The sequence below is a fragment of the Dreissena polymorpha genome, chromosome 8 (assembly GCF_020536995.1).
Source record: "Dreissena polymorpha isolate Duluth1 chromosome 8, UMN_Dpol_1.0, whole genome shotgun sequence".
In the NCBI taxonomy this organism is placed as follows: domain Eukaryota; kingdom Metazoa; phylum Mollusca; class Bivalvia; order Myida; family Dreissenidae; genus Dreissena; species Dreissena polymorpha.
In genome coordinates, this window is record NC_068362.1 from 64,684,628 (window position 1) to 64,700,189 (window position 15,562).

At 34.1% G+C, this 15,562-nt stretch overlaps 1 protein-coding gene across 2 annotated transcripts in view; it reads right to left on the reverse strand.

Annotated features, from left to right (window-relative positions):
• Window positions 1-5,828: 5,828 nt before the first annotated feature.
• LOC127841324 (protein SERAC1-like) overlaps window positions 5,829-15,562 on the reverse strand; it is a 38,425-nt gene continuing 28,691 nt past the window's right edge. The window contains exons 16-17 of one of the 2 annotated variants that reach the window (XM_052370049.1): window positions 7,677-7,820; window positions 5,829-6,321 (exon numbers count right to left, since the gene is read on the reverse strand). In XM_052370049.1, coding sequence (XP_052226009.1) covers window positions 6,131-6,321; window positions 7,677-7,820 — 335 coding nt within the window. In that variant the 3' untranslated portion in view covers window positions 5,829-6,130. The remainder of the gene's footprint in view (window positions 6,322-7,676; window positions 7,821-15,562) is intronic. The other variant, XM_052370048.1, reaches the window with a different exon arrangement.

Consider the following 15,562-nt stretch of genomic DNA (forward strand, 5'->3'; position numbering starts at 1 on the left):
AGGATTGTAAATTTATTGTGTCGAATTTCAACGATCTGCATACAGTTTTGTGTTGGCACTAAACACAATAATTTGTTTTTGAAAGATTATTGAATGTATGCAGTCAGTCAATGATCAATGTCTTAAGTACGCGAAATAATCACACCAAGAATGATCAATAAATAAAAAGAGACGCATCACATAAACTGCTAGAAATCATTTCCGACACTGGATGCTTGAGAATACCACTTTAAATTACCCATTACTGTGTTTACCAGGCCTCGATCATCCTTTCCACTTATTTTCACATTCATGTATACCTTAGATTGTCTGTAAAATTTGTTCAAGTGTTACTTAAGACTTATCCAGAACCAATATGTGACGTTTCAAATGAATACATGTAGTAGTAGCAATACTAAACTTTACCAAATTACAAGATACAACAATCGGGCATAACTCTTATACTTTAAAGGACACACTTATTGGACCTCACATAATGACTCGAAAAAAAGTTGCACGTTTACCTTAACGAGAGAATTTATCCGACGGTCACATTTGGGTGATTATTATAACAAGTACAATTTGGTGAGGTGAATTATTGAGCTAAAGTATATCACATTGTGATTTTTTTACGCAACGGATCGATCAACTAATGCCTCTTATTGGCTGCTGATCCATGGACTGATGCGTCTCAAACCAACTTTTCTATCAGTGGAACGTTAATTTTCAGGCACAGGTTGTGTGGGCGCAGGCAGAAATTACATATTTCACACTTATTTTGCTTAAAAATAAGGCATTCTTTTGCGCGATGAATACATGTTAAACAAGCCGTTATTAATCAAAGCAAAACAGATTAGACCAGACTAAAACAAATCATGGCGTCTGGAAAGAGTAACCGCTTTCGTGAAATTATCGTCAGATGGAAAACTTGCTACATTCTAAGTGACTTAATTATGCGATGTCTAGTAAGTAATGTATTCTATGAGATTAAGTTGATGTCAATATAAAGTAAAATTGTGTTGTTTTCTATAAAATCGTTCGGCGTGCCAGTATTTACTTTTTGGGATAATATAGGATGGGTTTTAAAAGGAGGGTTGGATAAATGGAAAGGGCTGTAGGTAAAGGGAGTGGCATAAGCATGGACCCCCCTCCCAGGCAACCATTCCTCTTTAGCGAAATATAAAGTAGTAAGGTCAATTTTTTAAATATAATAATTCTGATACATTCCTTAAACAGCTCCGTCACAGGTATAATAAGTATTGTTTTTATAGGAAAATGTTTACAACATTACTGTTGAAGTATAGTGTAAATATCCATTTTAATATCTGATTAGTAACGTTTTACTAAAATGTACCACGGGAACTCTTAATTATACTTAAATGCACCTCGGGTACGGAACATATACTAAAACGTTCTAAGGTTTCTTACGCTAAATGGTCGTTGCCGGATATTGTTTTTCAAATTAATTACCGGGGGTATGTCCATATTTTATGTCAATTGTTTGTAAAATGGTCGAAACCTATACTCAAAAATCTAATTTTGAGGCAGGTTTTGCTGAAATAGAATTTTGTTTCATTTTCCGTAGCGAGTTTTTCGACAAACACCAACGCATCATGTGTCACACAGGCCATCTTTGCACGTCATCGATGAACCTTAACGAACCGTAAATAAGTAACTTAGTTTAACGATAAGACTAATAGCTGCAATTGCGTAAGTATTTAAAAACATAAGCTCTACTTTCCATAGCACAATAACTATGGAAACTTTGTTTGTTCTTAACAGTTTAGGTTTTGGTTTAGTTGACGGCATTCAGTAGGAATTATATTGTTAACTTAAAACACATATTTCGCCTCTTATATTTTGGGGCATTTAACGGAAAGATTTAGTTAAACATTGGAACTATTTTACGTATAAGTTTTATTCATAAATTAATATAAGAAATTCCTTAAATGTTCTTAAGGTTTGAATCAATTGATGTTTTAGCTGTGTTTTCATTCTTGATATGCATAAACGGAACACTATCAAAACAGATAATCAAGTATAATAGACATCAAGTTGACATACACAGTTGAATGTTCCGCATTTATGATTTATAACCAAGTGTAAAGCTTAAACCAAAGAGTTAACTAGGTTTTTCATTTCAAACAGTTTAGAGTTGTGTGTGACCAAACTGTAAACATTAAAATAATAATATTGAAAAGGAGAAAACTAACGTTTTCTTTTGCTGAAATTGTATTGTGAGTACGTTCCAACCTTTATAATTATCCTATATTTTGGATACGACGTTTTTACCCGCTATTCATTAATCGTTTTGTAATATAATATTTGGATGTCAATCGTTTAGGATAATTTTTCTGCTTACATATTTAAGTTATTTGATAAAAGACATCCATTTAATATTAAAATGAAAGCAATATTCTAGACAAAGTTTGATCAAGATATGCGCAGCAGTTTTAGAAAAATAAATGACGACGGATGGTGACTAACATAATTAATTGAATTGAAACCAGGTTTCATCCCCAAATCTTAGAATGACGTCAATATTCACTCAAAGACACAAAGTACTGAAACAGACTGACAGTTGATTAAACAAGCCTACTTCTGTTGATGTCTGCGTGATCATTCACAATGGAATGTTTTGTAAAGTTTAAACAAAATATCTCAATTACATCTTGATATATATTTCGTGGAATTGATTAAGCCTACTATGGGGACAGTGGTCTAGTAGTAGGATTTTGGTCTAGGGATAGAAGGTCCCTGGTTCGAATCCCGCTTAGAGCAATGGATGGTTCCAGGGCTTTTCATCAGGAAATAGGGAAGAGGCCAGGGGCTTTTCAAATTGGGAATATCATGCGCGATAACTGCTCATTTTGGGAAGAACGTGTTTTTAGAAGTTTTTGAAACATTGTCTTTTCATTGTGCAGAAGTATTAAAAGACACATTGTGGTGCATTCTTAATCATATTAGAGCATTGCTTTCATTTTGAGAGATGCCCAATATGTCGAAGTAAAAAAAAATGTTTTTGTTTTTTACAATTTGGGAAATTCCTCTTTCAATTTTGGGAAAAAATGACCTTTTTTTCGATCCTGTCATATAAGGGTGAAAAGCCCTGGGTTCTGAGTAAAACATTAATCCCACGTTTGCTTCTTTCCACCCAGGAGTATAAATGGGCACCTGTGAGAGAAATAGGTCAATGTGCCGTGGCTGCATACTTATATTATATTATATTATGGGCGACTAATATTACAGCGATCTGGCCCCGATTTCTCGAAAATTCTTAAGTCAAATTATTAAACTTAAGCTGGTAAAAACAAGCTTAATCTGATCGCTTAAATTAATCCGATTTCACGAATAAAATTACGGGATTAACTTAATAGCTTAAGTACGTCATTTTAAACCAAGTACTCAGCAGGTTTAAGTTTTGTTATTGCGACTTAAATATGGCAGAGATACGGCGTCGTATTCGTCAGTTGCAAAGAGTTGTCAGGGTAGAGCGAGTTTTTCAAGATAGGTTGAATCCGCTTGAAGTCCTGTCGGACGAAGGTTTTTCGGCGGTATCGTTTCCGAAGAAGAACGCTAATGGACATTGCTGAAGTGCTGTTCCCCTTCTTAGGGAGGCCGACTAAACGCTCGTCACCACTGTGACATAACCATATTGTTTATTCTTATGATAGAAATTTAAGTACATATAGATTTAATAATAGGGAAATATTTTAATAATATGTTTGAGTAATTAATTAGTAACTGTTATAATTACTGATATGTAAGAACATGTTGAAAGGTTATTTACATCAATATTTCTATCTTATACGTAAACAGAAGTTAAAAGTTTAAAGTGATCAAACTATTTGAGAGTTCATCTTGTAAAGTAGCTGTATGTTGTGGGTATTTAGGAATTAACATAACAGATGTCTTTGGATGGGGTATGTAATGAAGTTTAAAAAATTGATTATGGAAGTATTGTTTCATTTCTCCAATGTAGTTCATTTATCGGGAACATATGTTGATTTGTCTTTAGCCCTTGATTAACAATTCGGCTCGTACATAACAAGCCCCAATTCAGATATGGTATTTAATGAAATTTAAATAATTGAAATATTCACGTAATCGATTATAGGAGTGTTAGGTTTCACACTACTAATGTGGTTTGTCCATAGAGAGCATCTGTTTGTATGATCAAGTATGCAAATGAAATGTTCCCAAAGTGATAATTGTATATTGCACGCTTCTGCTGTGACATGTGGTAGGTGTATAAGCGATCCATCCAATCAACAAGGGTTATTCGAAGGGGTGGGTTTAGAAAATCGGGGTAAGAGAACAGTTAACCAACCAACGATGAGAAAGGAAAAAATCTAAATTTTATGTTCATGTACCTTGGAATAAAATGTTGTGCTTTGTGGTAAGAAGGATTCTAGAGTCCTAGTTTGACAATCGAGTAGAGCAGTCACGCTTTCTTGGCGTGGCGGCAAATTGGCCGCCGCGCTGTAAAATTGTACTTCATGAACATTAGAAGCGTTGTGTTAGAAATTATTTAACAGAAATAAATCTCGATGAAAACAGAAATTAACTTTGTTTGTTACTGTGTGTTCTCCACGAACGATACATAATTACGTGACACCTCTCCCACCACTTTTGAGCGGTTTGGTAACGTTGTATGTTTTGGCACCGGGAGCCCACTATGTGGTGATAGGGGACGTGCATGGAGTTATAGCGCCCTCTGTATGCAGATCTGTCGAGTTCTTAAACATGGTGCGGATCTCCTCCACTCCCCGATTTTTTAGCATACGCCTGACCTGTAATTTTTATATTTTAAAGTTTTATCTGTCAGCGTACTAACGAATGAGCAACTTAGAATCAATAAAATAATTTCTTTTTGCGAAGATTGAATGATTTTTTCAGCAAGTAATAAATCGCGGTTGTTTATAAATTTGTTCAGCAAATAAGAAATTAAAAGAATACTATAGTAGATATCGTCTTACAAATTACGCAAAATAAACCTCATTTATTTTAGATCTATACAATTTATATTATTATACAATAAACATTAACTTCAAAAATCAGAAACTTTACAAACGCGTTTAAATCCAGGGCGTTTTCTCCCAACATAGCTTCTTTTTCAGCTTTCCTTTAGTGGCCCCTTGAAATCTCTTCCTCAGATTTAATGAGTTCAAGGCCAAATGCCTTTTCTGCCTTTGACCAATTTTGACAACGCTTTTTGTTTTTTTCCTCGGCCATTTTCTTTTGTTTGTAAACAGACGATTTTTGGAAGAGTTCCGATTGTACCCAAAACTATCGGCAAGATAATCGCATTAAAATCGCTTAGCTAAACGCTTCGCTCAAATCGTTTAAGAAAACGGTTTAAGTTGCAGTACTTAGCTTAACCATTAAATGGGGTTTAAGTCTTAATTTAATCTTCATGACTTAAGAATTTTCGATAAATCGGGGCCTTTTTGTAACATTGTGTCTAAATGAGTTCTGGCTTAAGTAAAATGTCTTCTGTTTTGTGAAAATCAAATGACATCTGAATGTTATGTGTTGATCTTTAAGATGTGATCTTTACCTGAATTTAGAGCGATACAAAGATGTTAAAAAAAATTAAGCATTGTTTAAGTTCGACTATGGTTAATTTGTGTAAGGAACGTTTATCTGCCAACGTGAACCTGTGAATACATAAGTCTCTGAAATCGCAGCAAGTATAAAGTACTTCTACAGATTTCCGCCTTCAAACCAAAGTTAATTCCAGCCAAAGTTGATTCCAGCAACGAACGTCTTAAAACTTTAATCATAATTGATTTAACAAATAATAACAATTTAAAACAACTTGGTCAATGCATATATACATATATCAAAACAATATTATATGAAGTGTGACCTTGACTTATACATACGAGCATGTTGGGTATGTGCAATACTGTGTCTGGTCATGATAACTAATTAACATACATCAATTAAAAATCCATGAGGACATCAGATGTTTAAGAGAGGAAATACAATTTGTTAAGACAGCAAAAACGTAAGAATAAATTAATGATATATTTTGCTAATAAAATCTTAATCTTTGTACAAAAGCTTTAAAATACAATTATGTCATTTTTGGCATTTAAGTAATAATACAAATCTGCTTGAAATGTAAATGTGGAATATAACAGCGTCAGTATTCGCTCTCTTCTCTATCAGATTGTTTCCTTTTCCTGTTCAGCTTTTTACGTCTGTCCTCATGTTTCTGTATACACTTCCGCATGAAATCTCGACTGAGAGTGTACAAGGCACTGTCAACATCTCTTGGCTTACAGATGTTGATGTGGTCTGATTTTATTAGATGAAAGTCGCCTATGCCAGGATCTAAAGGAGAACTTATAGTTAACATTATATTATGATGGAATAGTGTTCATGATTAATTTATATATTTTGCGCACAAGTTTGTAAAATAAAAAGCAAATTTATTGAATGGATTTCCCTGCGAAATAAAATGTGTTTTATTGATGGGTGCTCATCCCTTGATATAGGGCATAACCCCAAAAAATAATTAAGTGTAGGGTAATTGTTTTTTACGCATTGAATGGTATATATACACCCATGAAGTTTCATGCTGAGATTGTTTTTCGTATCTGATATATAGCTCTGAAAATTAACATCATACACAAAAACAACAAAAGAAAGTTACTCCTATTTATGAAAGTGAAGGGTTATGGTTCTTAAGCATGGCACTTATCCTCATTAATATCAATACAGCCATGAAGCTTCAAATTGAAGTATTCATGGTATCATAATCTGAGAAATAGCCCTGAACAGATACATCAAATAAAATATACAAAGAGCAATACTTCTTATTAAATAAAGTGTACGTTTATGGTTTTTGTGCATGGCACATTTATCCATTGATATCTATACACCTATGCAGTTTCATAATGAATCTTATACATGTATATAGTTTCTGAGATATAGCCCTACAAAGTTTTGTGACAGACATAATGACTGACCGACCAACTGACAGTAGGACAAGAAATCGCCAAATTTTATATTCCTCCGCCTTTAGCAGGGGATGAATACAATTCAAAAAAGGCATTAACAATGTTTATTGTTCACTGCACATCCTTTCAATAAAATCTAATTACCAATGAAGTTTCAAGGTTTAAAACTCTTAAATTTTTAGAGTAATGCTCAGGACGAGAAAACCTGACACCTACATGATGAAATACCAAAAGAGCCAGACAAAAAACTGAAACCATGTGGGGTGATATTAAACTTATGGTTTCAAATAATTGAAATCGTGTACAATTTTGTTACAATTTGACTTAACCAGTGCAGGGAGAAAATAGCAGTTCCCTAATTCTTATGCAAACGGAAAACAAACAGCTGTACTTGACAAATTAACAACAATAAATCAAACAGTATTTCAAAAATATGCAATGCTTCACAAAAGTAAAACATTGAGCCGCTCTCACTTGATGCATGAGTGAAAAGTGTTGTCCTACTTTAGCAAGTACATGCTAATCAGGGACAACACTGTCAGCCTAAACTGAATTTTGTAAAAGAATGGACATCCTTTTAACAAAAAATACCATAAAAACGTAAAGTGTTGTCCCTAATGGGACTGTGTGTACTCCGCATGGCAAATCTGGGACAACACTTTGCACAAGTACATTAAGCACTGTTTTCCAAAAGCCAAACCTATTTACATCAATTCTTTTTCATACCCGCTGATTCTGGGGGGACAACATGCAATTTGATATTCATTCCGATCTGAGTCTTTTCAGTCTCCCCAAAATTCAGTACCAAAATCCCACGTTGTAGAGCGATGGCGTTGAAAAACTCCAGGAGACTTTTCAAAGTCTCTTTTTCTTTATATCAAACATTACAAAGTTTCAGAACACTGTCAGAGGTGAAGCAATGGTAAAACTCGTTTAGATAATATTACACATATTATCATTTGACAAAATACAATAAGATCAAGGCAGTTGACAGGAATTACACTATATATGACCAAAACAAGAACGCTATGATGGCCCGTGTGCACTCACCTGAAATAAAGGTACATCAACTGTCAAAGACTGGACATGAGGATTTAGTTTTTTACCATATTTGACTCATATTCAATCATGGCCTTCATGTTGGCATGATAAACATTCTGGGAATCTTTTGTTAATATTTAGTAATGAATAGTGTTTCTAGAGGTATACTCTGGTTTTTCTTAAGTTCTGACCTGGTTACCTATTTTTTGAATGCACATGATGCATTTTTCAATTTGATCTTAATATTGTCAAGATAATAATTCTGACCAAATTTCATGAAGGTTTGATGAAAAATTTGGCCTCTAGAGTGGTAACAATCTTACAAATGACCAAACACGACACACAACACACAAAGGATGACGCCAGACATAAACAGGCCACAATAGCTCCCATGAGCAATACGTGCTGATGTGAGCTAAGAATGAACCAAGATTTTGTAATGAATAATCCTTCTAGAAATTGTTAATTTCATATTTTGTTAGTACATTTCGTGTAAGACTTTAGCAGTCCTACAAAATGACTTGGATATGTAAATCTCTCTAAAATACTTGAATTTTATTTTAATTCCAGCGTCAGAAAACATTGTCACTTAAATAAGCTGATTGAACAGTGGAGAATAAGACTAATCGAGTATTAATGAATGAAATTAAATAAATAGAAGCACTTACCTTTATCTAATTCTAAGACCTCTGTGGACGGAAATATAGTATACTTGACGCCGTATTTTTTGGAAAATGTTTGAACGCTGTAGTTCAAAACACCAATAGTGTTGTCAAGCATACATCTATATCTTGAGGTTGATTGGGCGAGGCGTAGTATGTCTTTGATCAATAAACCTGTGTAAATCATTTTATATGTAATTGGTAATTTATTATCTAGCTAACGCATTTATTTGTTGTTTATTATGTATTTCAGTTAATTTACATTCTATTATAACAATTTGTTATCCAAATAAAAAATATGATTATCATTATTATGAGTGGTATAAGTACTGGAATCACATGATTATAATTAGATGTATCTTATTTGTCATTTTTATCATCATCTAAGTGGGGTTAGCTGACACTTCTTTCGTGTTTTTACCTTCCATAGAATGTCCAACCCATATAACTGGGCGGGATTCAATATCTGCTTTCCTCAATTTTTCAATAAATGTTGCACTTTTTGCTCGATCAAGTTCGCCTTTAAAAGACAGAAAAAGGACTTTTTTGTGCAGTTTGTAATTTGTTACAATAATAATGTCATCATCATAATCTTCATTGTCATAATCATTGTCATTGTCATCTTGAAATAAACACCATTTATATCATCATCAAAACCACCACCTTAAACAATATTGTTACAATTTACATAACAATCTACATGGGGATTATCATCATTATCATAACCATCACAATCATCACTAATATTATCACACAGTTGTAAATATCCTCAACACTTCCAAAATAAAACTCCTTATCACAATCTCTCATTTGCCACAATCAATATCATCAGTATCATTCAGGCCATCATCATTACAACACTTGCATAATCAACACATTCATCATCATCATCTGAATCTTCTAATTATGGCTTAATAATCACTATTACAACAATTAAATGTTTGAAAATCTCATCAATAATTGATACAAAATCAAACCAGTGCAAAGTGTTTTTATCATCATCTAATCATAAACAGTTCAGTTTATAAGACTCTAAGACTCACTTTTCGGCATCTAGAGGATGTTTGAGATTCCACGTGGTCAGCTCGGTGTCGTAGCCAACGTTCAGTGTGCGCACATCTTTTAAGTCGTGTGCTAGACAGTCCTAAACATGAAACCATTACTTAACTCATGCTATGCAAAGAATAAGCATGTCTGAATTTTCAGATTTGGGGTTTGAATTCACAAAATATTCTGTAACAGAATTATCACACCTGATTAACAGTATTTTTATAATTGAAATAGATGAATCAGAAGTGTTTAACTGATTTGACCTCAACGTTTTGAGTTATCAATGTATTTTCTGTAACAAACAAAATTTAAATTATTGTGACTTGCGTTCCATATATAAACAAGCATCATTCCATTTTATCTATTGAATAGGGTCAGATCCCTTCAGCATTATAGAGCAAAATGACATCAAAACATGGGAAAGATAACAAGAGATTTTTTCAACTCCATAAATATTGTAAAAAGCAAATAAACTTGTCAACTATATCATTATATTTTTCAAGGAAAACAAACATCTAGACAAACTGATACACAAATTGACGGACAAATTTCAATATAAACATCCTGTCAAAGATATCATGGCAACTTTACATACAAACTTTCTTTTGTAGTTTCGAAATATTAACATGCATGATCAATCTGTTCCTGAAATGAAGGAAATATGAACAACTGGCAAACCAAAACAATTACTGAACTATATTAAAAATATTTGTTGTTGCCAAAGTATGTAAGTTTTTACAAAAATGGCATCATGCATCTAAAATAAGCCAAAGCACGACAGAGGCTGTCGGAGTGTTGGCCTACATAAATAGCTGTTTCTTTACTCAAATAAGACTCACTGGAGCAACATTAACATTTCAAAAAAGAGTTTGTCAAAGCGTTGAAAACTCCCAAATAACCCAAATTGCGTAGCATACATACAAATTCTATCGGGTTTCTTTGCAAAAAAAGTTCCAACACAACTTTAAATTATTACAAGCCATGCATGACAGTTTGAATGTTTGTGTTGAACAGTGTAGAAAATAGTTTTGCGCACGTACAGATGGAAAGGTGGGCTGATGGATGCACATACGTCCATAATTATCAAATGCATTTGGGAAGGAATAGTATTAAAAGGACACGGTAACCTTTGGCCAGAAGAATGTATGTGATCTTCTAAACTCATCAGTTACAATAAATCCAGTCTCCGTGTGACGTCTGTTCTCCTGACTCCACGTTTTGAAAGGTCTGCCACGCAGGCCATGTATGAACACTATGTCCACCTTCACCTTGTGTTTCGCTTCTCTAGAACTCATCAAGAATTATGCATAAAAAGTGAGCAAAGATGGATATTATTTTTATACTATGGTATCAGGAATACTATGTGTCAACAATGTAATTATGTGTATGCTTATAAACGAACTTTAAGATGCAAATATGAACTAGTGTTTACATATTGCTTTAGTTTATATTTAATTTGCCTTAAAACAAATAGAAATTTGATGATCAATTGAAAATAATGAAATAACTTTTATTATTAAAACGCAAGATAATGGTAAACCTATTATTTTAGTTCGATTACATCGGAAGTCTAAGGCTTATTGAAACGTTTCCTGGGCTTTGGTGTCTCTGGGGGAGATCTTAAAAACGCTCCCACAGTGGGGATCAAACCCGTGACCTCCTGATCGGTAGGCGGACACAATATCCACTACACCACGGCGACCTGATTACACCACGGCGACCTGATCAAACCAATTATTGAAATTAAAATATGAACTCTAGCATAGTTATTTTACTAGGTAAACTAGTATTTGTTTGTCTTGATCGAAGTTTTTGCTAGGCAAAATTTATCCATGAGAAATCTTCAGACTTCATTACTTTGGATCTTTCATGAAAAATTTAATCAATCATATTGTTTCCATGATAAAACAAAAGTCCAGTGTATTTGATTTTTTAGGATTCGTTCATCCTGTAAACAATACATTCAACAGTATTAATCTGACAAAGTGGTGTGTAAAACATGTGATAAGTAAATGTTTTAAAACCTATACAAATATTAATATACATGACGTAGTTCAAACGAATTTATCGATGGAAATATGTATTAAAACATGCCATGAACAAACTTCAAACAAGAGTATCTAAACTATATCAAATAGTAAATAGTTACATTTGCATAAGTGTTTTAGATAACAGCTTTTTTATATGCATAGTGTATGTTATCACAATCTATCATCTTTTTGTCACATACTATGGGATTCAGCGCAACTTTCTTGTTTGAAAGGAGTTTGCCAGTGGAAAGTTGATTTTGTTATGGTATCCCTTTTATATAAACATTATGCTTATTTTACATTTATGAACATTAATTACATATGTATTTAGTTAATTTTAGACAAGAAATTAATAAAAAATAATGACCGCCATTATCACTAATAAATCGGTCTTGAATAGAAGCGTTTCGAAGATATACGGTTTGCTTAATACGGATAAGAAGTTAATTGTGAAAATAATAGATGTATTTGTTGTTATTCTTGTGTTTATTTTCAAATACAAGTTTTTTTTTAAACTTAAATTTAGTTTGTAGTGAAATTTATTGTTATTTATATGAATAAGATATGAAACATACAAAACCGAAGGGCATCCAGCATTGTACACATGTGGAATGGTTATTACACGCAAATCCCGCGAGTATGTAATTTCGGAAGCCGGCAGCACCACAGGTGGTCTAGGGCCCGACGCCGGCCGCAGACGGTCATTGTCACGCACCCCATGCGCCTGCGTGGCTCTCGCACGCGGTAATGTTTTAAACCTATACATTATGTATATTGGTATACATGCCGTAGTTCAAACGCATTGATCGATGGAAATATTCATTTAGACATGTCAGGAACAAACGTCAAACAAAAACTTCTAACATATATCAAATACGTTAATACATGTAGTTAAATGTGCATACGTTCTTTAGATAACAGCCTTAATGGATATGCATATGCACGTTATCACAATGTATCATCTTTTTGCACATATTACGGAATTCAGCGCAACTTTCTTGTCTGAAAGGAGTTTGCCAGTGGAAAGTTGATTTTGTTTTGGTATCCATTTTATATAAACAGTATGCTTATACTACATTTCTGAACATTAATTATATAGTTGTATTTAGTTTATTTTAAGTCAAGAAGTTAATAAAAAAAATAATAACCGCCATTATCACTAGTCAATCGGTCTTGAGGCTACATAGCCCCAAACCGGAACTCCTGTTTGCAGAGTTACATACAGTCACCTTGATACTAAGTACACATTGCTCAGTACATGCAGCCTAGGATTTGTAAAAAAACCCATTGCAAATGGTACGTTTTGGTATCAAATTGAATGTATATTTGTAAGCAATAAGAAAAAAGGCCATTTTTGTGCTCAACTTTTTCAGTTTTTCTGTTGATGGTTCCCGGCTTTGAAAGTAGGTCACACTATTTGAGCCAAACATGGCCGCCTCCACACGTGTCAAAACCGGTGTGCCTATTCTAAGGTGAATATTTTGAGTAATGGCGAATAGAATTTAATGACATGCATTTTGTCTAAAAGATTATGCATTTATCTTTCAAATGATGTATGATAATACAGTTACTATATAAGAAATGTAAGAAATAAAAAGTGGAATGTTTTAAAGTACACGTTATGCTTGTTTTCACAATTATTTTTTTTTCAGTTAAATTGTCTAACCCCCCCCCCCCCCCCCCCCAAATTTACACATAGAGATGCGCGTCAGTGACGTGTGTGTAAAACAATCGAGAAAGTAAATGGATTAAATCTTGAATACCGCGTAAATGCTCTGACGCCGGCGGATGTATTGATAAACGACAGGCGGTGTTTGCATCATCCAATAAGTGTATGTAAGAGGAGTTGGATAAAAAGTGCAACACATATGATCAATAATAGTTGCATTTAGGTTGGGAATCATGGCATAGGCTTTACTTGATTTAGAAGAATCGTACGAAAAATTGCTCAGAAAACTGAAGACTTTCAGAGGTTACAACAGTCAATCAAGATTTTAGTGCAGGTCGGGACATCATGTTATAGCCATTTTTAGCTCATCTATTTTTGGAAAAAAAGAGCTATTGTCATCGGCGTCGGCGCTGGTTAAGTTTTATGTTTAGGTCCACTTTTCTCATAAAGTATCAAAGCTATTGCATTCAAACTTGGAACACTTATTTACTATAACAAGGGAACTGTGCAAGCAAAGTTATGTAACTCTGACTGGCAGTTTGACATAATTACGGCCCCTTTATGCTTAGAAAATTGAAAATTTCGTTAAGTTTTGTGTTTTGGTCCACTTTACTCCTAAAGTATCATAGCTATTGCTTTCAGACTTGGAGAACTCGCTTACTATTATACGGGGACTGTACAAGACAAGTTGCATAACACTGGTTGGCATTTTGATGGCCCTTTTTTGACTTAGTAACTTTGAATATTTTGTTAAATTTTGTGTTTAGATCCTCTTTACATCTAAAGTATCAAGGTATTGCTTTCAAACTTAAAATACTATACTATCATGAGGATACTGTACCTGGCAAGTTGAATTTGACCTTGACCTTTTTATGACATTGACTCTCAAGGTCAAATTATTAAATTTTGATAAAATTGCCATAACTTTTTTTATTTAAGATCAGATTTGATTTACCACAATAGACTCCACCCAAACCATCCCCACGCTCCACCCCAGAATCCCCCCCCCCCCACAAAAAAATAAACAAATAAATATTTTGTTTTCCATTTTTTCTTATTTTTGAAAGATTCTCTAATAAATGACCACACCCTCATACAATACCCCCTCTCACCGCCCCCCCCCCCCCTCCCGATTTTTTTTTTGAAACATTGTTAAACAAAATTATTTATTTTTATTATTTTATTGATGAAAGACCGTCCAACCATCCCACCCAAGAATCCCCCCCCCTCATTTTTTTCTTATTTTTGGAAGATAATGTAATAAATGACCACACCCCCATACTATACACCCCTCTCCACCCTCCCCCTCCCTCCTTTTTGATTAATGTATTGAGATAGGTCCCTTCACCTTAAAAAAGACAAATAGATGAGCGGTCTGCACCCGTTTGTGCTCTTGTATTTTAGTTGTGTAAGACTACACTTTATATGACAACACCGACACCAACGCTTTGTTTTCTCAGGAAGTACAGTACATATAAATTGCATTTATGGTGTTCACATTTTTTTCATGGATAAAATTTGTTTAATTTAAAGTTTCCGAAAAAAGGGTATTGTCGACCGCTAATAGGATTATGATCCAGATAATATATTTAGAGGAATTCGCGCGATCATAGAGAAACGCATTCTGTTCCTTTACAGAAGCAACGAGCTGGAAAAACAACGGATAACACAATTGTCATCCCATGTTCTACTTTAACATTGAGGTTATTATCAAATAAATAAAAATCTGAGAACAGCGGGATCTAATTTGAACTTCTAAATATAGGATTGCTAATGCACTTCAGCCATTCGTTTAAATGTTTGCAAGTGGTAAATATCGCTGGGATTTCTCAAACTTTGCCTAGTAATTAATCAAATAGCTCTGGATATCGCATGGAAAATTATGAAAATGCATTTACATATGAACTATCAATTATATTCAGATGGTAATTGGGGGGAGGAACTGGCGTCAAATTTATATGTGATACAAAACCTAAGGGCATCCAGCATTGTACACACGTGGAACGATTATTCCACGCCAATCCCGCGAGTATGTAATTTCGGAAGCCGGCAGCACCACAGGTGGTCCCGAGCCCGACGCCGGCCGCAGACGGTCACTGTTATGCGCCACATGCGCGTGCGTGGCCATCGCACGTGTGTGTGTGCGAGACGGAAACCGAA